Below are 23,062 nucleotides of genomic sequence, written 5' to 3'. Positions count from 1 at the left end.
CCCCCCGAAAGAAGCTTAAAACAAAGATTCGATTTTTTCAAGGATTCGTGTCCAAGTCCGTGTGTAAGTATAATAGTAACCATGACGCTTTGCAATAGACAGTTCCATTTGATAAATAAATTGAAGCTTAAGAGTCCAATCCAGTTGAGTAGGTGCCAGTTCCTGCTTCCAATGAGCAGCAATCAAGCACTTGGCAGCCGCCAAACCCCAGCGTCGAAGTTTGGTTTGCCAGGAATATAAACACACATTATAAAGGCCCAACAAGCATCCCTGTGGAGAAAAGGGCAATAAAATTTGTAACAATTGTGATAAACATCCCACGACCTTCCTCCAATAAGGCTGTAGGATAGGGCAGTCCCACCAAATATGCAAAAAAGTCCCCGAAGCCAACCCACATCTCCAACACAATACTGAAGCACCAGGGAACATTCGGTGCAGGCGCACCGGCGTGTAGTACCACCGAACGACCACCTTATAGGCATTCTCCTTAATAAGTGCACAAGAGGATGCCTTGCCTACTTCTGTAGTGATCAGTGCCCACTCCCCAACCGAGAAGGTACAACCTAGATCCACCTCCCAAGCCCGCTGGTAGAGAGCCGGGAAAGAAAAGGAGCCCCGAATATATTGGTAAAGAACAGAAACCGGTTTAGGAAGGCCCCTAAGTGTGACCCACAAGTGAGCCAAGGGATCTAGAGACTGAATAGGCTCCCGATCCCACTTCTGGGAGTGAAGAAAATGACGTATCTGAGAATAGGCTAGAAAATCTCCTTTGGGCAAGGCAGCACTGATTCTGAAGGTTTCAAAAGACACCAGGACCCCCTTCTGAAGCACATCCCTAAAGGTGTGTAGCCCCAACTGCGCCCAGCGCACAAAAACAGAACTCTCCCCACCGGCCGGGAACATGGGCTCCTCCCGCATCGCACCAAGCACCGATGGGACCACCCCACCCCCCCAACGCTTTCGAGTGACACACCACACTTTCACTAGATGGTCCAAAAACGGATTCCCCGGAACCGCCACCGTCCGGACCCCCATGGACGAGGACCAAAGCCAATGTTTCAAGCAGGGACGACCCACAAAATGCTGCTCCATGCGTACCGCCAATTTAAAGTCCGCTATTTCCCAATCCAATAGGAGCCGCAGCTGAGCAGCCCGGTAATACCAGAACAAATTCGGCACCGCCCGCCCCCCTTTGTCCCTGGCCGCCCACAATGCAGCTCTGGAAATACGAGGGGATCTCCCCTGCCAAATAAACCGAAAGAACAAAGTGTGCAACTGTTTCAACACCAATTTGGGAACCGAAATCGGTAACGTTTGAAAGAGAAAAAGCAAGCGGGGTAAAATATTCATTTTTAAAACTGCAATGCGACCCCACCAAGACAACCAAAACCCATTCCAGCGTTGTATATCAGTCCGGATTTGGTGGATAATCCGAGCGTAATTAGCTGTATACAATTGGGATAAATCAACCGGTAAACGAATCCCCAAATAGCGGATAACCCCAGGAGCCCAGCGAAAGGGAAACCGGGCAGCTAATCTACGCTGATCCTCAGCCCCTAAATTTACACTCAACAGTTCAGATTTATCCATATTCACCGTAAACCCCGAAACCCTCCCATAGTCCAACAAAAGATCCACCAAAATAGGTAACGAGACCTCCGGTTCTCGGACATACAATAACACATCATCGGCAAACAGTGCTAATCGATGTTCCATATCCCCAATCATCACCCCTAATAAATCACCATGTTCCCTAATACGAATGGCCAGAGGTTCCATAGAGAGAGCAAACAACAGAGGAGACAAAGGGCATCCCTGTCTAGTGCCTCTCCCTATGGAAAAAAACTCGCTATAAACCCCATTTGCACGCACTGTGGCTCTGGGGGCCGCATAGAAGGCTTGCACCCAGGCCAAAAAAGAAGCTCCCAACCCCATCCGAGTCATCACTTCCCACAAGAACTCCCAGTCAACCTGATCGAAAGCCTTCTCCGCATCCATTGCCAAAAAGGCAATCTTGGCAGAAGACCTCTGTGCCGCCCACATGAGATGTAACGTTCGTCTAATATTGTTAATGTTAATTTTTTTGTTCGATGTACATTTGGTTTGTCTTTATAAGCTGCATGTTATTTTGTACATCGCTTTGATTTTAAGCAGTTTATACATTTTTTTAAATAAATAATCAGGACCTCAACAGACTCCCCTGGCTTACCCTTTCTGAACATGGTGCTTATTTTTCTGCCCCTGGGCCTACTCAAACATATTTAACATCCCCTGCTCAGCCTCCTATCGTAGTTCCCCTTCTTACATATGAATCTATGGGTGGCATTTTTCTGGCAGCATATCTCTTCCACAGCTTTTCTCTGGCTCCACAGCTGTGATTTCCAGAGCTATGAGTACTTTACAAGGAGCACTAGCATATAAATTTAATAAAATACATGCATAGTGCAGCATGGAGTGACCCCTAGCAGTCAGAGCCAGCAAAACACTATCAGACAGACAAAAATATTATGCATAGAGATTACATCAAACGCTACCCTGCAATTACATTGTATGATAATTTTAACATGTCTATAGAAAGCATTGTATATTTAATTATAATATAAATTCATATCCTTATCTTAAATTATGGATAAGTAATAGAGAAATGCAATAGACCCCTTTTTGTTTTTCTTAAACTTTTCAGGTCCTAGAAATCTATTATTTTGTACAGTGTAATTAGGACTTCTGATTTTAAGTTTTAACCAATGTAATGGAGGAGTAGCTTAATAAAGCAATGAGCTGAGAACCAGAGGAGGCTGGTTCAAACCTACTGCAGCACCTTGTGATCTTGAGCAAATAAGAACATAGAACATAAGAATTTCCGCTGCTGGGTCAGACCAGTGGTCCATCCTGCCCAGCAATCCGCTCACGTGGTGGCCCTCAGGTCAAAGACCAGTGCTCTAAATGAGTCCAATCTCACCTGCGTACATTTCAATTTAGCAGGAACTTGTCCAGCTTAGTCTTGAAACCCTGGAGGGTGTTTTCCCCTACAACAGACTCCGGAAGAGCGATCCAGCTCTCCACCACTCTCTAGGTGAAGAAGAACTTCCTTACGTTTGTACGGAATCTATTCCCTTTCAACTTTAGAGAGTGCCTTCTCGTTCTCCCTACCTTGGAAAGGGTGAACAGTCTGTCTTTATCAACTAAGTATTTTGAACGTTTCGATCATGTCCCCTCTCAGTCTCCTCTTTTCAAGGGAGAAGAGGCTCAGTTTCTCCAATCTCTCATTGTACGGCAACTCCTCCATACCCTTAACCATTTTAGTCGCTCTTCTCTAGACCCTTTCGAGTAGTACCGTGTCCTCCTTCATGTACTGCCCGGTACAGTGGCATGATAACCCTCTCTAATCTGTTCGTGATCCCCTTTTTAATCATTCCTAGTATTCAGTTCGCTCTTTTCGCCGCCGCTGCCGCACATTGCACATACTGCTTCATCGACTTGTCGATCAGAACTCCCAAGTCTCTTTCCTGGGAGGTCTCTCCAAGTACCGCCCTGGACATCCTGTATTCGTGCATGAGATTTTTGTTACCAACATGCATCACTTTACACTTATCTTCGTTGAACCTCATTTGCCATGTTGATGCCCATTTCTCAAGCTTGATTATGTCAAGCTGCTGGTCTTCACAATTACCCTGCGTCTTCACTACTCTGAATAACGTTCGCAAATTTAATCATCTCACTCGTCGTACCAATGTCCAGATCATTTATAAAGATGTTGAAGAGCATGGATCCAAGCACTGAGCTCTGCGGCACCCCACTGGTGGCGCTTTTCCAGTCCGAATATTGTCCATTAATCCCCACTCTCTGTTTCCTATGCTCCAGCCAGTTTTTAATCCACGCGAGTATTTCACCCTTGATTCCATGACTCGCAATCTTCCGAAGTAGTTGTTCATGAGGAACCTTGTCGAATGCCTTCTGAAAATCCAGATAAACAATGTCGACCGGGTCGCCCTTGTCTATCCACCTGTTTACTCCCTCGAAGAAGTGCAGCAAGTTCATCAGGCAAGATCTGCCTTTGCTGAAACCGTGCTGGCTGGTCCTCATTAGACCGTGACCGTCAAGGTGATCAGTGATGCAGTCCTTTATCAGCGCCTCTACCATCTTTCCTGATACCGAGGTCAGACTCACCGGTCTGTAGTTTCCTGGATCTCCCCTCGAACCCTTTTTGAAGATCGGCATAACATTCGCCACATTCCTGTCTTCCGGAATCTTTCCCGATTCAATTGACAGGTTGGCTATTAGTTGAAGCAGTTCAACTATAGTCCCTTTCAGTTCCTTGATGACCCTCGGATGGATGCCATTCGGTCCTGGGGATTTATCGCTCTTTAGCCTATCAATCTGCCTGTGTACCTCTTCTAGACTGACCGTCAGCCCTGTCAGTTTCCAGTCTTCATTTCCAGCATAGAGCCTGATAGGTTCCGGTATGTTGCGTATATCCTCTTCGGTAAATACAGACGCAAAAAATGTGTTCAGTTTGAAAGCGATTTATTTATCTTCCTTTAGCACTCCCTTTATTCCATGGTCATCCAATGGCCCCACCGCGTCCTTCGCGGGTCGTTTCCCCTTAATGTATCGAAAGAACGGCTTGAAGTTTTTCTCCTCCTTGGCTATTTTTTCTTCGTAGTCTCTTTTGGCCCCTTTTACCACCTTGTGACATCTGCGTTGATGTTGTTTGTGTTTATTCCAGTTTTCATCCATTTTTTACCTTTTCCATTCCTCAAATGAAGTTTTCTTGTCTCTGATTGCTTCCTTCACCTCTACATTGAGCCATGACGGTTCTTTGTTCTTTTTCCTCTTGGATCCTTTGTTGATATGTGGTATATGTAGATTTTGTGCCTTGGTGACTGTGTCCTTAAAAAGGAACCAAGTTTGCTCTAGCATTTTTACAGTGCTTATCCTCTTCTTTATCTTCTTTCCCACCATCAGACTCATCCCTTCGTAATTCCCTTTTCGGAAGTTCAGTGCCATGGCCGTCGTTCTGGACCAATGTTATGCCCCTGCGTCCAGGTCAAAGCGCATCATGTTGTGATCGCTGTTTCCCAGCATCCATTCTACTTCTACACCTTGTGCTGGTCCTCGCAGTCCATTTAGAATTAAGTCCAGAATTGCATTTCCTCTTGTTATTTTCCTTGACAAGTTGTTCCAGGAAGCAATCGCCTACAGCATACAGCATCCGGAGGTGCCTAGGTTCCAGTCTATCCCCGGATAGTTGAAGTCACCCATGGTAACTGCGTTGCCTCCCTTACAGTTGCGTTTAATCTCGTCCATCATTTCTCCATCAATTTCTTCGGACAGCCCTGGGGGTTGGTAGTAGATGCCGATCTTCGTTTCCAGTCCATTTATTCCCGGAAGTTTGACCCATAGAGACTCTAACTTATCCGTCAATTGTGGCGTGTTCTCTCTAGTAGATTCAATTCCCTCTTTGCCGTATATGGCAATGCCTCCACCTTTTTGAGCCACTCTGCGGTTTAGCTTGTATCCCGGTATTACAGTGTCCCAGACGTTTTCCTCAGTCCACCATGTTTCTGTGATTCCAATGATGTCAATGTTATCTTTTTGTGCCATTGCTTCTAATTCACCCATCTTATTCCTTAGGCTCCTTGCGTTCGTGTATATACACTTGAGTTTGTGGCCTGTTCCCTTCTTGCATTTTCTTCCTTCTTGTGTCCCTGTCGTTCTGTCTTGCCTGTGATCTGGTGAGTCTTCCCCTATATCTTCCTGCATGGTATCCTCCGGTGAGTCTTCCCCTCTATCTTCCTGTACAATATCCTCTGGGTATACCGGTTCCCGAACCATCGACTGTTGGCTTTCCCCTTCTTCCTAGTTTAAAAACTTTTCAACTTCTCTCTTGATGTTGCTTGCAAGTAACCTCGATCCGTCTCTGCTGAGGTGGAGTCTGTCCTTCCTGTACAGCTTGCTCTTTCCCCAGAACATCGTCCAGTTGCACACAAAGTGGAATCCTTCCTCGCACCAGTTCCGCTTCCATGCGTTGACTGCTTGCAGCTCCATCTGCCTCTTCTCGTTGGCCCTGGGTACTGGCAGGATCTCTGAGAATGCTATCCTCTGCGTTCTGGTCTTCAGCTTCCTTCCTAGCATCCAGAACTGGTCCTTCAGTACTTCTCTGTTGTAGTTCCTGCTGCTTATGTTGTTCGTCCCCACATGGATCATCACCACCGTATCTTCTTCTTCCACACTGTCGATGATCTTGTCGATGCGGCTCACTATATCTTCAACCTTGGCTCCCGGTAGGCAGGTCACCAGTCGATCTGGTCTTCCTCCCACTATGTGGCTGTCGACTTGTCTGATGATAGAGTCCCCCACGACGATTGCTGTCCTCTATCTTCTCTTGACTCTCCAGCCGCAGGTCCGTGTCCCTGGTGTATGTCCATCTCTCCAGCCGTAGGTCCATGTCCTTCGTTCCCATCCTTTTTCTCTCCTCCTAGCGTAGGCTTGCACCGGACTCATCTTCTTGTGGGTCCCCTCCACTGTTTCCAGATCTCGCTACTGTATCACCCTTAGATCAAAGACCAGTGCTCTATTTGAGACTAACGTTACCTGCATATATTCTGTTCCAACAGGAACTTATCCAACATTTTCTTGAATCCCTGAAGGGTACTTTCCCCTATAACAGTCTCTGGAAGAGCATTCTAGATTTCTACCACTCTCTGGGTGAAGAAGAACTTCCTTACGTTTGTAAGGAATCTATTCCCTTTTAACTTTAGCGAGTGCCCTCTGGTTCTCTTCACCTCGGAGAGGGTGAACAATCTGTGCCTTGACAACTCGGGTGGGGCTGTGGATTATGGGGCTCCAGATCAGAAGGCACTGCGAGACTTCCTTAAGGTGCTTAATGTGATAGATGGCTGGAGAAGGTTGAATCCTCAGGAGTGTGACTTTATGTATTTTGTGCCTCTGCATAATTCCTACTCTCGGATTGATTATCTTTTTGTTAAGACAGATTTGCTTAGAAGGGTAGCCAATGCGGGGGCTGGTGCTGGATCTATTGGGGGAGAATCCTGGGCTCACTTATTGGATGACCTGGGGGCGGTGGCCTATGTACAGTCTCATATACAGAAATATCTGGACATTAATGGAAGTGGTGAGGCTTCCTTGGAAGCTGTTTGGGAGAGTTTGAGGCCACCCTGTAGGGCCATCTCATCTCAGTGGTGACTCATAGGAAGAGGCAGAGGACACAGAAGTTGACCCATCTTTACCATCAGACTGGAAAGCATGTAGATACCCAATTTCAGGAGGCACGGAGAGCATATGAAGTGGAATGGATGCAATTTAATCTACAACTTTTGAAGCAGAAATATTTTGAATATAACAATAAATCTAGTCGACTTGTTGCTCTTTGGTTGAAAGCTCACCAGGCTCAGAATAACATTTTGGCGCTTATTTCCCCTGTTGGGGGCTATCCTCATAAGAGTTCTGAGATTGGAGACTGTTTCATGCAATTTTATAGGGATCTTTATTCTGAGGAAGGCGATGTGCGGGCGGAAAAGATAGATGCATATTTGGAGGGTGCTCAGTTGGGGCTTCTCCCCGAGTTGAAAGCTCAATTCCTGAACCGACCGGTTACACTCATCGAAGCTCGGCAGGCGCTGAAATCCATGATGACTAGGAAGTCCCTGGGCCTTGATATGTTCTTGGTCAAATTTTATAAACTGTTTCAGGAAGCCCTTATGCCGCCTTTAGTGGCCTTGCTTAATTCCTTGGAGGGGGGGTGTCCCTTTTCTGTATTTCATGCGACTTGTAGGGGTCACAAAGATTCCTAAAGAGAGCAAGGATCCTCGATCATGAGCCTCCTATCGGCCTATCTCGCTCCTGGGAGTAGATACAAAAATCTTCACCTGGATTTTGGTAAATAGACTTATGAGCTGGATCTCAAGACTCATCCACCCAGACCAATCAGGGGATTTTTGCATGGAGACAGGTTGGTGACAAAATCCAGAGGGTCCTTAACTTGAGGGATCACACTTTGGGTTCTGGCCAGGAAACCCTGTTTCTCCCGGTTGATGCTGAAAAGGCATTTGACAGGGTCTCCTGACTTTTCTGTTTGACTCTGAAGCGGGTTGGCCTAGGAAATCACATGTTGGACTGGATTAGAACTCTTTATAAAAAGCATATGTGCTGTGTTAAGGTGAATGGCAGGTATTCTCAGCCCTTTCAACTATTCCGGGGGACCAGGCAAGGATGCCCACTTTCACCGATTTTGTTTGCTCAGAGGGTGCATGACGATGTTCGTATCCGGGGGGTGGATGTTTGGGGACAGGATTGTAAACTCAGCCTTTTTGCCGATGATCTGTTTACCCTGACTCAGCCTGAGTAGTCGTTTTCTGCAGTCAGTGAAGAATTGGCTGGGTATGTGCGACTCTCTGGGTTTCAGGCCAGCATGATTAAGTCAGAAATTTTGAACATTAACTTACCCCCGGAGAGGGTGGGAGTTCTGAGAGCTGCTTTAACTTTTTGGTGGGTCAGTAAATCTCTGTTTTTCTTGAATCAGCCACATTGAAATTATTCAGATGATGATCCTGTCCCAGCTTCTCTTTCTTTTTCAGACTCATAAGAACATAAGAAGAACATAAGAAGTTGCCTCCGCTGAGGCAGACCAGAGGTCCATCCTGCCCAGCGGTCCGCTCCCGCCCATTTGCCTGATCAGTGGACCCGACTATTCCTATAGATTGCCTCTCACTCCTATCCCTATAACCTTCCTCTACTCCTATTTGTACCCCTCAATCCCTTTGTCCTCTAGGAACCTATCCAAACCTTCTTTGAAGCCCTGCAACGTGCTTCGGCCTATCACAGCCTCCGGAAGCACGTTCCATGTATCCACCACTCTCTGGGTGAAAAAGAACTTCCTAGCGTTTGTTCTAAACCTGTCCCCTTTCAACTTCTCCGAGTGCCCCCTTGTACTTGTGGTTCCCCGTAATTTGAAAAATCTGTCTCTGTCTACTCTTTCTATGCCCTTCATGATCTTGAAGGTTTCTATCATGTCTCCTCTAAGTCTCCGCTTTTCCAGGGAGAAAAGCCCCAGCTTCTTCAGTCTGTCAGTATATGAGAGGTCTTCCATACCCTTTATTAGCTTAGTTGCTCTTCTCTGGACTCTCTCAAGTACCGCCATGTCCTTCTTGAGGTACGGCGACCAATACTGGACACAGTACTCCAGGTGCGGGCGCACCATTGCACGATACAGTGGCAGGATGACTTCCTTCGTCCTGGTCGTGATACCCTTCTTAATGATGCCCAACATTCTGTTTGCCTTCCTTGAGGCTGTGGCGCACTGCGCCGACGCCTTCAATGATGTGTCTACCATCACTCCCAGGTCTCTTTCAAGGTTACTCACCCCTAGCGGTGATCCCCCCATTTTGTAAGTGAACATCGGGTTCTTTTTCCCTACATGCATGACCTTGCATTTCCCTATGTTGAAGCTCATTTGCCACTTTTTGGCCCACTCTTCCAGCGCTGTCAGATCCTTTTGGAGATTTTTGCAGTCCTCCTTGCTTTCAACCCTGCTGTATAATTTGGTGTCATCCACAAATTTAATAACCTCACATTTTGTTCCTGCCTCTAGGTCGTTAATAAATATATTGAACACCCCATATGGGTGGAGATTCTAGCTCTTATTAAGTTGCAGCATTGCTTCCTAACTTTTATTTGGGCGCAGCGCCTGCCTAGGGTGAGATGCCGGGTCATATGTTGTAGTAAGAAGGAAGGGGGGCTAGCAGTTCCAGTACTCCTTAGATATTATCAGACGGTACAGCTCTGGGCCATGTTGGAATGCCAGGCCCAGAAGCCTAAACAGTGGGTTGACATTTTACAGGCTGGGGTGAATGGCCCTCCTCTGCTGCACCTCCCATGGCGTCCTGGAGATGGAAATTCTTTTGGGGAATCTCCGGCGATTAAAGTAACATTATGGGTGTGGAGGGATACCCGTTAGGTATTGTTGCATGGGAAGCGACATTCGTGGTTCACTCCTTTACGTTTCAACTCTGAGTTTGATCCGGGTAGAGACCCTGATATTTTTGCTAGGTAGGAAAGATGGGCTAGTATGTGTGGAGCAAGTTTTGAGCCAGGGGAGGGTGGAGTTAAGTCATTCAGGGAGCTACAGGCATGCTTTGGCATGGGTTCCCGGAATCTTTACCCCTATTTGCAGGTCAAACATTACATTCAGACCTCTAGAATCTAGAGGGAGTTGGGAGTGGGAAAAATTGGATTTGAAGCATTGTTAGGACTCTCCCTATCCAAGGGCAATATCTCAGCCATCTATAAATGTTTGAATGCTAGAGGGGAGGCTTATATGATGGCCTGGAAACGGGACTTGGGACAGCCACTAACTCTGCAGGCCTGGGACCAGGTCCGGGGTCATACTGCTTCTCTGGGCCTTGCTACTTTACAGGTGGAAAATGGGTTTAAGACCCTTTTCCACTGGTACTATACTTCAGTGAGGTTAGCAAAAATAAAGGATGCGAGAATAGGATATTGATGGCGGGGTTGTGGGGCTGAGGGGACCTAGTTCCATATGTGATGGAAGTGTGCGGTGATTCGGGAGTATTGGAACAATGTTTTTGACTGGTATTCTCACATTGTGGGGAGAAATGTAGCCCAATCCAGCATTGTATTTCTGCATCAATATGATCCTGCATGGGAGGAGGGCGAAGTGGATTTCTGTAAAATTTTCTTTACTGTGGCTTGAATAGTGTTAGCAGCACTTGGTGGTCTCTGAGGGTGCTCACGTGAGACTTGGTGCAAAAGTTGGTTGATTGGTATGCACTGTACAAGTTGACTGCTTTGAGGAATCGTAGAATGGATCATTTTGTTCGCTCTTAGCGATAATTTTTCAACTGGAAATGTTCACATTATATGAGGGAGGGGGGATGGGGTGGAGGGAGGTTGGAGGGTGGGTTGCTATGACTGTTTAAGCTTTTGCTTGTGAATATGGGCGGTTGCACCAAAGAAACCATGGGCACCCTCACCTCTGTGTTATACTTGTGTGAAGATTGGCTTGTTATCTTGTTTGGATATTCTCAATAAAGTTATTATTTGAAAAAAAAAAATGCAAGGTTGCTGCCAAAACTGGAGACACTTTATCAATCAAAGCCTTAAATATAAGAAATAAAAATTTGTAACAAATATGGTACTCAATAGGTACATAAGAATAGCCTTACTGAGTCAGACCAATGGTCCATTAAACCCAGTAGCCCATTCTCACAGTGGCCAATCCAGGTCACTAGTACCTGACCAAAATGGAAGATGTAGCAATATTCCATGCTATTGGTCCAGGGCAAGCAGTGGCTTCCCTCATGTCTTCTTCAATAACAGACTATGGACTTTTCCTCCAGGAACTTGTCCAAACCTTTCTTAAAACCAGCTATGCTATTCACTCTTACCACATCCTCTGGCAACGCGTTACAGAACTTAACTATTCTCTGAATGAAAAAAAATTTCCTCCAATTGGTTTTAAAAGTATTTCCCTGTAACTTCATCGAATGTCCCCTAGTCTTTGTAATTTTGACAGAGTGAAAAATCAATCCACTTGTACACATTTTACTGCACTCAGGATTTTGTAGACTTCAATTATATCTCCCCTCAACCATCTCTTTTCCAAGCTGAAGAGCCCTAACCATTTTAGTCTTTCCTCATACGTAAGGTGACCATTCGTCCCGTTTTGAACGGGACAGTCCCCTTTTTAGATCCCCTGTCCAGTTGTCCCCACGCACAGCTTTGGGACACCGAAATGTCCTGTTTTCAAGGATAGTGTCCGGAAGATGTCCGTGGGGATAACAGGACAGGCGATCGCTTCCCCTCCCACTATCACTGAAGTCGAATCCTGCCCCCCGCCCCCCCGGGCCAGCCCCCGCTGTTGCTGCCTACCGTCGCTTCAAAAAAAAAAAATCCCGTCCTCCCCCCCATTTTAAAGGTGACGTTGGACCCGCACTCTTAGTTGCCCTGTTCTCACTCCCTCTTAACGCCGGCCCTGCAGCTCCGGACTTCCCCACACCTGCTCCCCCCCCTCCGGATCGCTATTATTTTAAATGTTATGGCAGCCGCGGCACTGTATCCATCAGAGGAGACTTCTAACCTCGGCCTGCCCCAGAACTCTTCCTGCAGCAGCCGCCCGCCTCCATGCTCTGGCATCTCCTCCTTCCTTTTCCCTTGGTCTGACATCTCCTCCTTCCTTTTCCCTTGGTCTACTTCCCCACACTTGCTCCCCCCCCCCCCCGGATTGCTATTATTTTAAATGTTATGGCGGCGCTGTATCCATCAGAGGAGACTTCTGCTGCCGGCCTGCCCCGGAACTCTTCCTGCAACAGCGACTTCCTGTTGCAGGAAGAGTTCCAGGGCAGGCCGACGGCAGAAGTCTCCTCTGATGGATACAGCGCCGCCATAACATTTAAAATAATAGCAATCCGGGGGGGAGCAGGTGTGGGGAAGTCCAGAGCTGCAGGGCCGACGTTAGAGGGAGTGAGAGTTGATGGTGCCGCAGGGTCCCGCTGAGGCGAGGGAGGGAGGAAGGAAGAAGAGGAACCAAAGCATCGGCAATTTGGGGGGGAGCAGGTGTGGGGAAGTACGGAGCTGTTGCTGTACCCAACTGGAGGGAGAAGGAAGATGAGGGAGGGAATGAAAGGAGAGGCCATGTCTTGGAGGGAAGAAGAGAAGCCAGGGCATGGAGGGAAGGAGGAAGGTATGCCAGACCAAGGGAAAAGGAAGGAGGAGATGCCAGCGCATGGAGGGGGATGGAAAGATGGAAGAAAAGGAAAGGAGAGAGATGCCAGGGAATCAGGGAAGGGATGATGCCAGACTGTGAGGTGGGAAGGAAAGAAAGGAGAAGAGAGAGATGCCAAAGCATAGGGGATGGGGTGGTGACAGAGAAAAATGGAGATGTGGCAGAGCTGAAATCAATCATGTACAAAGGAGAGAAGGGGCACAGGACAGATAGTTTATGGAAGGAGCATAGAAAGAGGGAAGATGTCATATGGAAGAGAGAGAGAGGGCGGACACTGGATGGAAAAGGCAGAGAGGGCAGTGAATGGAAGGGGCAAGACAGAGGGTGAACAGTAGATGAAAGAGGTAGATAGAGGGAGACAGACACTGAATGGAAGTGGGGAGAGGAGGGACAGCCACTGAATGGAAGTGTGAGGGAGAGGAGGAGCAGATGCTGGAAGGAAGGGGGGAGGAGAAAGAAAAATGGGCACATGCTGGATTGAGGGACGAGGATAGAGTTAGATACTGGAAGGGGTGAGGGAAAGAGGTGGCAAGCTATAGGTAGACACAGTGAAAGAGGGAAATTGAGGACTGAATAGTAAAAAATAATTTAGACAGAGGCAGAAAATAAATTGAGAAGGAAGACCAGGGAAGAACAGGAGGAAGGGAGTGGAGAGAGAGATGCTAGAGCAGGGGGGAAGGGGAGAAGACAGCTACCAGACCTGAGAGGAAGAAAAGAAGAAGAAGACAGATCTGAGGGGAGAAAAGGAGGAGAGAAATATGCTAAAATCTGCTGTGAGGGAGGAAGGAAAGAAGGAGAAAAAGAGGGAGAGAAAGGGGGGGGTTGTAAGCAGATTAGAAAGACTACAGAGAGAAAGGCCTGGATGAAAGGGGAAAGACAGGAGACAGATGCAGGATTATGGGAGGTTCAGACACAGAGGGAGAGAGAGGGAGACCTGGAACAAAGGTACAAAGGAGAACTGACACTGGATCTGTGGAGGGTAATAGAGGGAAAAGAGAGCGAGACCTGGACCCAAAGGGGATGGGGCTGGATTGTGAAAGAAATGTTGGATGCAAAAGAAAGAAAGATTGGATGCACAGTCAGAAGGAAGTGCAACCAAGAGACTCATGAAATCACCAGACAACAAAGGTAGGAAAAATGATTTTATTTTCAATTTAGTGATCAAAATGTGTCTGTTTTGAGAATTTATATCTGCTGTCTGTATTTTACACTATATTTGTCTATTTTTCTATAGTTACTGAGGTGACATTGCATATTTTAAAGTAATCTGCCTTGACATCTTTGGAAAAAAAAAAACCTGAAACTCGTAAATGATAATTAACATTTTCTCTGTGTACAGTGTGCTTTGTGTTTTTTAATATATTTTATGTTTACCTTTATGAATTAATAAGATATTGTATGTACATGAAAATGAATGGAAGAAATTGGGGGCGGGGCTGGTGGTAGGGCTAGGGCTGGATTAGGAATATTAATAGATGTCCCGTTTTGATGAAAAAAATAAATGGTCACATTACTCATACGAGAGGAGTTCCATCCCCTTTAGCATCTTGGTCGCTCTTCTTTGAACCAGTGGAGAGACTTCAGGACAGGAGTAATGTGTTCAAGTCTCGAAACTTCACTGATAATAACACAAGCAACAGTATTCTGAGTAACCTGTAAAGATTTCAAATATTTCCTAGGTACACCCATTAATAAGAGTTAAAATGTGGTAAGATGATTGTACAAGAAGTCAAAAATGAGTAGTCATCAGCGCATGTTTCAAGGACTTTAAAGCCCTAAGTTTGAAAAAGATTTTCTTTATTACATAAGAGATGTATTCCTTCATTTTACGGACTAGATCTAATATAACCCCCAATGTTTTTCATCACAAAATGAATTTCAACATCTTTAAACCTAACCGATGTAGGAAAATCTGGTAAGTCATAATTTAACAGCATCACTTTTGCCTTTTCCACATTTAGGGTTCCTTTTATCAAGCCGCACGTGTTAAACTGCCGGCCACGCTAGCTGCTAATGCCTGCCTTAAGCAGGCGGTAGTTTTTTTGGCCAGCACGTGATTAAAAGTCGTGGGCGCTAACCCCTCCAGCATGCTAATGTTCCTTTGTAATACTCTAGTAAATAGACCCCTTAGTTAGGGAAAGCTATATTATTTAATCCATCATGATGATAACTTAAATGGATTTTCAACAGTGCCCAAAAAGTTGATCCATTCTGGTGCTTTACACAGGAAAAATATATTAGAATTCAGTTAAAAAAGAGAACAGTGAGAAAGTCCCAAAAAATTGAACATATGCACCTGCTCATTCTGCTGAAGAATTGAAATGCTGAGAATATATTTATATGTGCCAATGTCACAGGTGTTTCATGCTCTTCTTTCCTGCTACACTGTGTTCAATAGAACATGCAGACCACACTCAAGCAGCTCTGCATGAGAACGGGTTAGGGTACAGAGACAGGAAGGGGTTAATAAGTAGAGCATCTACCTGAGGGTAATCAGAGTGAGAGATCACTATCAGTGGGAGTAAGGCAGGTGTAAAGACTTGGTTAATAGTTAATTGTGGGAGAGAGAGATAAAGTATATAGGAAATGCCATAATGAGGAGGAACATTTTTGCAAGTCAAAGGCTGGGTAACACCTGCATGAATAACCTTTTTTTTTTTTTTTAAAGTTTTACAACTCATATGCGTTTCCCTTTAAATTAATTGTAGTTTGCCCAGTTTTATACAGGCAAAAGACCCTAAGCTATTGTGTTTCAAAATGGGTCATCAAAATTAAGCAGGGTTTCTGGAGGGAGAAAGAGAAATAAACAAGAATCATTTTAAATGAGGAAATAAGGGAAAGGGGATGGGATTTAATACACCACCTTTCTATGTTTGCAGTCAAAGTAGTTTACATATGTATTATTTGTATATTTGATGAACAGCAAAGAATGATGAGTATCACTCCAAGCCAATAAACAGCTCAAACAAAAAGTAGAGGGATGAATCCAAAGAAGACCAGGAAATGGAGCAGAAAGAAAGTCTTTATTGTCAATACAAGTTCATGATATCAAAAGACTCAACACGGCCATGTTTCAGCAAAACATATGCCTGTGTCAGGCGTCCTAATGAACACTAGTGAAGGAATTCAATTTAAAAAATAATCTAGCAGTGGACTGCCCACCTGAACAAGAACACATATAATTGCAATTGAAGGTTTGTGGCACTTTAACCCAACAGAGGCTGTTTCTGATTGAGCTGAAGCCCAAAGGAGCAGGAGGAAATCAAATCTTAAGGCACTGGATATTTTCTAAACATCTCCTCTGATGAGCTATTAGAAACCTTAAGAAATGTTTTAAAATGCAGATATATATGATTTTGAATTAGAGTCCTTGCATTTACTCTTTATATTTATTGGTCTGCTCCTGTACTTCTGTTAACATAACATAGTAAATGATAGCAGATAAAGACCCAAATGGTCCATCCAGTCTGCCCAACCATACACGCTCTATAAATTAATCATTTGATTTAAATGGTCCTTTTTCTTAGATATTTCTAGATCAGAAACTCAGAGCTCTGCCCGGTAGTATGCTTAAGTTCTATCTACTGGAGTCTCTGTCAAAGCTCACTCCAGCCCATCTAAACCATCCTAGCTATCGAATCCCTCCCCAGCCCATCCTCAACGAATATCCATATACAGGACACAGACTGTGCAAGTCTGCCCACTACTGGTCTTAGTTCCTTCAATATATACCCACTATTGCAGATCTTCTGCCTCTCTTGCATTCCCCACTATTCTAAACATTTACACATGTGATCAGCATATACATGTTAGCACCCACTTTGTAGAATCATCCCCTTATTGCAGTGACTCAAACTTTCTTCCATCCTGACGCACCTGACAGATGATGATTACATCCATGACACACTAAACAGTACAATTCATGGCTGAACAAAAAAATCCCTTATACAGTATATAATATTTATTATTGCTAAAAGTAATGCAATGAAAGATGGTGACTGCTGGGTAGGGAAGAGCAGGCTTGTAACATTTCCAGTTGGATCTGGTGGCAGCAGTGCACATTGTGGGTAATGGTGAAGCAGAAAGGACCAGTTATGTGGATTTCAAATACCCGATTCTCTATGCTTCTCTTTCCAGCCTGCAAGCACACATGGTTGTTAAGGAAAACAAGCATATTAGCAGTTGCTGCAGAGTATACTAAAAGGACCCAGGACTTTATACTTGCTGTTTGTGTGGGTGACTGAGCAGGGGTAAAGTGAAGCACATGCAGTTGAAATCACTTGTGCGAAATCTGTTTCTACCCCAACTTAAATAGATTCACAGGAACACAATGCAACTAAACATGTACCATATATATTCAAATATAAACCGATCCGAATATAAATCGAGGAAAAAAGGTTAACTTGAATATAAGCCAATGGTTTATATTCAAGTTCTAGTACAGAGCAGAAGCAAGCCCTCCTCCCTTCCATGGTGTCCTATCTACCAGTTCTGCAGCCAAACAGCCAGTCAATCATGCCCCCCTACCCTCTAGACCCACCATAGGTCTCTAGTACTGCCCTGGTGGTCCAGTGGAGCAGGGAACCAGAGCTGCCTTTAATCCCTTCCTCTCGGCAACTTTATGCAACTAGCCTGCCCCTCCTTTCCTGGTCCCCCTGCAGGTCTACCTTAGGTCCCCGATGGTCCAATGGCGAGGCGGAGCAGGAGCGATCCCTTTACACTCCTGCCCGCCAATCTCTAGTGAAAAAATGAGTGCCGTGAGATCCCACGACAAACTTCACTAGACTGCGAGCCTCAGACTGGGAGCCTCACAAAGTTTGCCGCAGGATCTTACATAAGACTTTTTTTTTCACTACAAAGACTGCCGAGCAGGAGCTTAAAGGGATCGCTGCTAGACCACCAGGGACCTAAGATAGACCTGCAGGGGAACCGCTAGGGAAAGAGAGGGGTGAACTAGTTGCACAAAGTCTCTAGGAGGGAGGGATTGATGGCAACTCCGCCTTCCTGAACCACTGGACCAACAGGGCAGTCCTGGAGGTCCACGGTGGGTGTGGGATGGGCTTAGCTCGAATATAAATTGAAACCCCCCTTTTTTAAGCCATTTTTTGACCCAAAAATCTCAGTTTACATTCAAGTATATACAGTATATACTGTGGAACTCACAAATACATTTAGTCATACATTTAGTTTTCAATTGGGTCATTTTACTAAGGTAAATATCTATGAAATGTCCTTTTTGTATTTTCAGTTATAGTTTGGAAAATGATTTATAAGATGGACTTAAATTTTTTAGTTTTCAAAATGATCATGTCTATGTTAATGTGAAATCTTTTTTTTTTTTTAGAATGTTGCTGATCCTTCTACTTCATCACTTAAAATAGAAGCTGATAGTTTGATGCCAGTGCAAGAAACTGTGAGTATAATTGTTCTGATGATGCATGTTGGAAGAGGTCATGATTTTTTAAAATAATTGGGACTTCAGGGCAGTGGCGTAGCGAGGGTGAGAGGCGCCTGAGGCAGTGGTGCCCCTCCCCTGCCCTTGTCTCCTCCCCCTCTTAACCCAATCCCAACTTCCATGCAACCCCCCCCCTGCTCCTTCCCCGCTGCGCATGCACCCTTCCCCCATACCTCTAGTTGAAGTTGTTACGGCGGTAAACAACTGCTCCTCGCAACTCAAAATCAACTTATTTTTGTAGATTTCAGAACACATTAAAATCAAGCTTGTACCATTGGATGTCCCATTATATTGGTAGCAAAAAAAGGAGGTGGCTTTTAAAACCTGCATCTTAGAACAGGATTTTGCTATTGTGAGAGAGAAATCATAGTATTGGTCTTGTGAACTGTGTGCCCCAGGAAAGACATGGGCAATTTTCAGATCATTGAACAATAATCAATGTGATTAATATGCTATTGCATTCCATATTTTTGTTTGTGTAGCTTCTCTTTACAGTAGGATGAGAAGTGCCCCAGTGGATATGCAAAAAATAGTCAAAATATAAGAGCTCTAGAAGATGGATAGAGGCAAATGCCTCAAGTCCTTCATTGACTGAATCACAAAGAATCATAGAAACATAACGGCAGATAAAGGCCAAATGGCCCATCTAGTCTGCCGATCCGTAGAATCTCCTGATTTCTTCAAGCAATTTCTTTTCTGGAGTCTATAAGTTGACATCAACTCTTGTTCATTTTCATGGGTCCTGAGCTGGGTGCCCCCCAACTCCTCAGTCTTTCACACTTCCTGCAAGACACTATTGCAGAATACAACTCCCAAAATTCATGAAATCTTTTCTCAGCATTTTGTCAAAGTACCTTCGGTGCTTGTGCCACTGGGCCTTTATAAAATCCCGAAAGAAAGATGAATGGTGAACATGGAGAGAAAAGAAATACCAGATAGACAAGAAACTCCTGACAAAAGAAGACATAGAAAAGTAGAAATTAGAGACTGGGACTAACCCAATTTGAAAAATAAAAGGACCAGATAAAGGTAGAAAAAATAATTTTATTTTATTTTTATTAATTAGAATATGACAGTTTTTGGCATATATATCTGCCAGAACTAGTTTTAGACATGGCTGGGGCCCGTGAGAAAAACCTCCAGTATTTTCCTGCATAATGGTGGTAAATCTGCAGCTTTGGCACGGGCCACCCTTGGCATCTCAGAAACAGGAAGACTCAGATCCTGTGAGTTTCCTTGCCTGCTATATGTGAACTAGGAGCAACAACAAAATAAAGATTTATGTCCATAGAACACTGACCTAAATACTGCTAATGGCCAGCAATACACATCAGTGTTATTAGTCCAACAAATTTGAAGGGCTACGGCCTCAGAAACGGAGCCTACGCACAGCAGTGCCAATCACAAACTGAGGATAATCTGCATAGTGAAATTGCTCCTGCTCCAATCATTGGCCAACACACATCAATTTTTTTAGAAAATTTTTCAAAAGCAATTAAATGAAGCTATAAATACAACCTCTACAGGGTTACAATGTGTAAGTGCAAGCCAGAATATGAAAAACTTAGACCAAAAAAGCGACTTAGCTTTGTAGTTGACTTGTCTTTACAGGAAAATACAGTCACCAGTGTTTGTTTGCCGACGCGGCCAGCGTTTCGCGGGAATTTTATAATCAAGATCATCCGCTGCGTCAGGGCCACCAGGACATTCAAAAATCAAGGCTCACTGTAAAATTGAGATCAAAATAAAAAAATGTATTAAGCTCCCAGGAACCAAAGAAATAGCAAAACAAAGTAACAGTACTCACATTACTGCACTAAAAAAATTGATGTGTGTTGGCCAATGATTGGAGCAGGAGCAATTTCACTACGCAGATTATCCTCAGTTTGTGATTGGCACTGCTGTGCGTAGGCTCCGTTTCTGAGGCCGTAGCCCTTCAAATTTGTTGGGCTAATAACACTGATGTGTATTGCTGGCCATTAGCAGTATTTAGGTTTGTTTTCTACTATATTTCTATATACTGCTGGGGTGATTAGTCATAGAACACTGACACCTGCAACAAGGCCTAACAATGTTTGTTTGTTTTCTATAAACTAGATTTTCCACCTTTCTACTAAACAATCAAGGCAAGCTACATAAAATTAAAAAGAGAAACAATAAAAAGCCGACAGCAGTTCCAGAGTCTGTAGATTCCAGAGTCACACTACCAAAAGCTACTCTTCAACTATACTCAAATCCTATCCTGTAACTGCACTGTTTTGTAGACAAAAATAAAAATAATAAATGCAATGGGATTTTATTTTTTATTGAAAGAATTTTCATATTTGCATTTACAGAAGTTAAGGAAAATGGAACAACACTATTTAAAGTATTAAAAACAAAAAACCCTTTACAAGTATTATTACAAAGAAAGGTCCAACAAGCCCATATTTACAAGAGGGAAGGTGCATCATATTTATACAACTGCAACTTAGGAAAATTTATAAGATAAAATATCCTAATTATTTGGGTACAAAAAATCTATTCTGTCTCCTTTTACCTAAATCAGAAATATAATTTGAACCCTATTTCTCATGAGCTTTAAGAAATTGTTCCAACTGAATAGAATTCCAAAAGATATATTCTTTACTCTGAAAAGTTATTAAACACTTACATGGGAATTTTAGGAAAAATGTGGCACCGATCTCCACAGCTCGAGTTTTTAAAATTAAAGCCAAAAAAACTTTGCTCCTGAGCTGTGTGGATTGGGCCATATCAGGAAATATCAGAACTTTATCACCACATAATTTTGCCTGTTTATTTCTAAAATACATCCTCATGATTAAAGCTCTGTCAGATTCTTTCACACATGTAATTAAGAGAGTAGCTCTATCTTGTATAACATCTTGTGAATCTTCAAGAAACTCCGTAAGGTTAAACTGCTTTGTTACAAGTTGGTCTACTCCCTGTTCCACCATCAATTTTTATTTTTGAGAAATATAGTATTGGGTAGAAATCGATGAAGTTTCAGCATTTTGTAGTCCCAATATCTCTCTAAGATACTTCCAAAAAAAATCTCAGAGGATATCAGATGCGTCTTAGGAAAATTCACCAATCGCAGATTTCTAGCTTTTGCAACATTCTCCATCATCTCCAAACTCAGATGAATGCTATGGGAATCTTTAAGTGTATATGTTGTAAACAGCTGCAAATTGGAAGTCTGCTTTTCAGCTGAAATCAAACGAGTATCCAAATTTTGAATATTTGAATCAACAATCTCAAATTTCTCAACCACTTCCTTAGAGAAAATTTGTGTCTGGTTAATAACTGATGTCTGCATTCTCTCCATCCTCAAACTCAATTGCCATAAATATTTTAAGGCAACCTCCTGAGGAACCTCTACTGTTGCCTCAGTAACACCTAACCCATTAGGAAATGCTTGAGGCATTTTCAAATAAGATATGAGAGAAGTAACTTGAGGCTCCAGCAAAGGTTCTTTAGGACCTACTTTGGGTCCTAATTTTCCAGGAAGATCTGGAGGGAGAGGAAGAGTATGATCAGGAGAGCTCAACGAAGCACCTGATATTGTCTCCATTCTATTTACTTGAGGTAAAGACAATGCCAATGGCGCCAAATGATAATCCATTGGTCCTGAAGTAACTGGCGTAGATATACGAGTCTTATCCTTTCGTTTCACCATAATCAAACATAAAGAAGAATGGTAAAGGAAGACTTATCTGATAGGTTTTATACTCGTGAGAGGCCGTGTGCCACAGGAGTGTCCACACTTTTCACTCCTACAGGGAGGACCCCGATGTCAGCTAGGTGTCCTTTCAAGTGCCCAATGGCAGAAACATCACTTTTCCACTGAACCAAGAAGGAATCGATGCTGGAAAAATCAAATGAACCCCTGCTTTCTGTCACCAAATACCCTCCAATTATAGCTTCCTCTGGTTCTTTCAGGAGCGTTCATGCTTTTCACTCCTGCAGGGGGAACCCCAATGTCAGCTGGGTGCCCTTTCAAGTGCCCAATGGCAGAAAATACACTTTTCCACTGAATCAATGCAGCAAAATATCAAATGAAGAACCCCTGCTTTCCATCACCAAGTACCCTCCAATTACAACTGCCTCTCAATACATTTGGATTTTAAATGGAGCTGTTGTAAACTTTAATGATCTTCATATCAAAAGTGTTTCTGTACTCTCCAGGAACCAGTGGCATACCTGGCTTCGCAGCAACCCTGGGTGGAGCACCCCCCCTCCTCCTCCAGGCAGTGGGGAGGGGAATATATGGAAAGATCATAATAACATAGTAGATGATGGCAGATAAAGACCCAAATGGTCCATCCAATCTGATCCAATCTAAAAAAAATTTTTTTGCTTCTTAGCTATTTCTGGGCAAGAATCCAAAGCTCTGCCGGTACTGTGCTTAGGTTCCAACTACTGAAGTCTCCATCAAAACTCACTCCATCCCATCTATACCATCCCAACCATTGACTCGCTCCCCAGCCAAATGGCCATATAAAGACATGTGCAAGTCTGCCCAGTACTGGCCTTAGTTCTTCACTATTTACTATTATTTTCTGATTCTAGATTTTCTGTGTTCATCCCATGCTTTTTTGAACTATCACCATTTTCCTCTCCACCACCTCTCTCGGGAATGCATTCCAGATATCGACCACCCTCTCTGTAGTAAAGAATTTGGTTGCATTGCTCTTGAGTCTACCACCCCTCAACCTCAAATTATGTTCTCTAGTTTTACCATTATCCTTTCTCTGGAAAATATTTTGTTCTACATTAATACCTTTCAAGTATTTGAACATCTGAATCATATCTCCCCTGTCCCTCCTTTCCTCTAGGGCAGG

The 23,062-nt window shown here is 44.0% G+C and overlaps 1 protein-coding gene across 2 annotated transcripts in view; it reads left to right on the top strand.

Annotated features, from left to right (window-relative positions):
* The window catches only part of AHI1 (Abelson helper integration site 1), a 468,789-nt gene that overhangs the window by 350,724 nt on the left and 95,003 nt on the right, over positions 1–23,062 (top strand). For both annotated transcript variants that reach the window (XM_033938898.1, XM_033938899.1), the window contains exon 21: positions 18,108–18,176. In XM_033938898.1, the coding sequence (XP_033794789.1) occupies positions 18,108–18,176 (69 nt within the window). The remainder of the gene's footprint in view (positions 1–18,107; positions 18,177–23,062) is intronic.

The sequence above is a fragment of the Geotrypetes seraphini genome, chromosome 3 (assembly GCF_902459505.1).
Source record: "Geotrypetes seraphini chromosome 3, aGeoSer1.1, whole genome shotgun sequence".
In the NCBI taxonomy this organism is placed as follows: domain Eukaryota; kingdom Metazoa; phylum Chordata; class Amphibia; order Gymnophiona; family Dermophiidae; genus Geotrypetes; species Geotrypetes seraphini.
The sequence above is the reverse complement of the archived record's forward strand: the minus strand, read 5'-3'. Positions and strand labels throughout refer to the sequence as shown.